The sequence below is a fragment of the Papilio polytes genome, unplaced genomic scaffold, assembly GCF_000836215.1.
Source record: "Papilio polytes unplaced genomic scaffold, Ppol_1.0 DF824102.1, whole genome shotgun sequence".
NCBI classification, from domain to species: Eukaryota; Metazoa; Arthropoda; class Insecta; order Lepidoptera; family Papilionidae; genus Papilio; species Papilio polytes.
Genome location: NW_013525102.1, coordinates 5,489,170 through 5,492,540, shown reverse-complemented (window position 1 = coordinate 5,492,540; position 3,371 = coordinate 5,489,170). Strand labels below are relative to the sequence as shown.

Genomic DNA, 3,371 nt, shown 5'->3' with positions numbered 1-3,371 from the left:
ATTACCTAATAAGAATATAATAATTTTAGTTGAGTTCGATAAATATTTAAACCGAATATCGACAGTTCATAATTGTTCGTTTGTTGTTTGTTTTGTCACTACGATACCTGTCTATTAAGTACGGTATTTATCTTTATATAAATTGAATTCCATACTTCATGTGCGTTATTTATCAAACTAATCTATCTTACTTAGATAAACTCTAAAACAACCGTCAATCCACTAGACAAAAAAGACAGCAATATGTTCTTGTACTCTTCACTTTGTCAGTGGAAACACTGGTAAAAGAGTTTTATTAAACACTCAGACCACTGCCTGCTAGAATGGCGCGCTATTTCTAATACGTCTGAATGACATTGACAGGTGTCAGATAGTGATGGGACGTATGCCAATGATCTAGTGTTGTGCTAATCCTTCAGCGCAGTACCGATTTGTTTTTAACAGCATCTATAAGTTAAATGGAATCTCGAATAATTCATATACCAACTTGTTCATACATTACCTAGCGTTATTTAGTGGCCAGTATTATTTTTTATTTAAACATGAGAAATTGTAAATATATAATTAGTTTCGCTTACACATTCCCATACCATTGTATTTATTTACCTCTATTATTTATTGTAGTTTAAAATTGTACTTACAAAGGTTATGTATGAAAATAAAAAATACACTTTGTACTACATTTGTTTCAATCTATTATTTTATTTCAACAAATAAATCAAATTCTATCATTTTTAGGTTATCTTTAAAAAATGCGACTGTCAGTTGTTTTGTTATTATTTTTAAAATGAATTGATTCAATTAAAGAGTATGAATACCTCTCCAACGATGTTTCAAGTGGGTCTACGTTACCAGAAGCGACAACTGAATGGGCTTTCAACACAATTATCCTGTTGCTTCCAGTTAATTTGGCCTCTCAGTTCAAGAGCCTCTTTTGTATTGCTCTGATACGTTGTTGATATTATACCTAAACACTTATGGTGGTCTATAAACTACGTCTTTTATACGAATTACATTCTTATGAATATTAGAATAAGGGCTGGTTTTGCATGAATGATTTAACAAACGTACTTTTGCAATACTATTAACTACTTGACTATGTTGAAAACTTTATTTTAAAAGCGATTACAAATCTCCGAACAGCTTACAAAAGGCTTAAAATAAATGTATTTTTTTGGAAGCTCCTAGGTTTTAAATCGACACTAAACCTAACCTATAAATTATCTTTGTTAGGTAAAGTCAAAATGTGCTTATTCAATTTTCAACTTCTACTCTAAAGTATTCTTTGTACTTCTTTATTGTGAATATAAAACTACACCGTTATTCCATTCACTAACAAAACCGATACATTTTGTTACAAACATGTCAGTTTTACGGTACATTTGATTTCTGAAGTGGCGAAAGAATGGTATGTTTGCATTGTCCTGTCTACGCATTGATCACACGCCTGTCGGTGTTACGCGCGCATGATCGACTACCGCCTCGTGACGGATCGTCTTTGCACATTTTCTTTGAATACCCACCGATTACCGGAGTTATGCTTTAAAACCTTTCTATTCGGTAGCCCAACAATGTGCGATTACAATGTATGTAACGGTAATTGGACAAAAAAAAAACAAAATATTATTATTGTATACTAGTTTACTAGCTTTCGCCCGCGACTCCGTTCGCGCGTAATTTACAAAAAAACAAAAGCATGTAGCTTATGTGTTCTTACAGACTATCCTCTACATCTATGCCAAATTTAATCTAGATTCCTTCAGCCGTTTAGGCTACAAACCCTAACAAACAACCATCCCTCTATCCATCCATCCATCCATCTAAACTTTCGCATTTATAATATTAGTAAGAGTAAGATTACGTTTAACATAATTCTACCTAAAGACCTAAAGTCAGGGAACTTAGTTGAACTTGGTTATTGCATTTGGAAAAAAGAGAAATTATTACAGTTATAATCAGCACTCAGCTTTAATTCTGTAATTATTTTCTTAATCTACCCTCTCATCCTATCTACGTAATTCATCTTTGAGACTGATTTACTCACTCGAAAGAACCAATCACGCATAAATATTACACATATAACTTCGCATAACAGTTACGTAACATAATTAGAGTCATAACAATACTTGTAACTAAGATATTGGTTATATAAACAACTAGCTATTCAATCAAATGTATCCAAAATTAAATGTTACCTAAGATAGGCGAGAAGGTCGGCGGGTATTAGAGTATAATTCAGTTAGTAAGGATCAACTGCGGTCTTAATACGACGAAGCCCGATGCACTTGTGAGGCGTCCGAGCCCACCGGACTACGGAGCTAGGCCACAACTGTTTAGTATAACACGGTAAACGTAGCAGTACACGGTAAGTTAACTTCTATATATTTTCTAGAAATATTATGTGAATTTATTATATTATTGTTTGGTTTTATATGATGTATTTTATGGTGAAATTACAAGTAAGCATTTGATATTAGCAGACATTGTGTTTTCATACGTATGGTAATTTACGTACTTAACGTTACTTTGATTGGTAACTTAACTTCAACTGTATTGTACTTGCTCTTAAAATTTATGAGTAAAAGTCGATAACATTTTCTTTATCCAGTTTTTGAATTCTATGAGCAACATCAAAAATGAGGGAAGGTTTAAATATAACGTCATTACCGAGTCCTATAGGAAGATACAAGCTTATTAAGAAACTTGGTTCTGGTATATTTGGAGAAGTCTTCAAGGCGACTGACGCGCAAGCGGCGGACAAAGCCGTAGCTGTCAAAGTACAGATACACTTCGAAGATGATGATGCCCACATTCATGAAGAATATAAAATATTACGGGACTTCACATCTCATCCGAATCTTATCGATTTCTACGGCGTGTTCTGTGAAAAATCTGAGAGTCTTAGAAAAATATGGTTTATATTAGAGGTAAGATGTGCTTACTATTATATTTTTTATTATTTTTTTATTATTACATACCATTTTAAAATCTAGGAATTGTTAGAGAAATTGTGAATTTGTAACTGAACATCCTTATTTCCTAGCTATGCGAACTTGGTACTGTCATGGACATTGTCAGAAAACTGAAAGCCACCGACAGGAAAATGTCCGAAGAGCACATCGCTTACATACTCAAATATACGATCAAGGTAAGTCCATATTCGATTGACTATAAACATGTCTCTCGTCACATACGAGCCAAAATGGCTACATATAAAACAAAGGGCCTGCCAGTCCACCTTTCAACGGCTGAATCAATCGTTGGGTACTTTGAATGCAAACTCAATTGTTCTCGTATCTGAGAGCGGGCGATTTCTTCTCGTTGCGTGACATCGAATAAAATATTGCCGGCCGAATGTCCACGTACGTTGA

General features: G+C 33.8%; 1 protein-coding gene across 2 annotated transcripts in view; it reads left to right on the top strand.

Moving 5' to 3' along the window:
* The first annotated feature begins 2,636 nt into the window (after positions 1-2,636).
* LOC106099838 (neither inactivation nor afterpotential protein C) overlaps positions 2,637-3,371 on the top strand; it is a 10,036-nt gene continuing 9,301 nt past the window's right edge. For both annotated transcript variants that reach the window (XM_013278510.1, XM_013278511.1), the window contains exons 1-2: positions 2,637-2,927; positions 3,044-3,148. In XM_013278510.1, coding sequence (XP_013133964.1) covers positions 2,637-2,927; positions 3,044-3,148 — 396 coding nt within the window. The remainder of the gene's footprint in view (positions 2,928-3,043; positions 3,149-3,371) is intronic.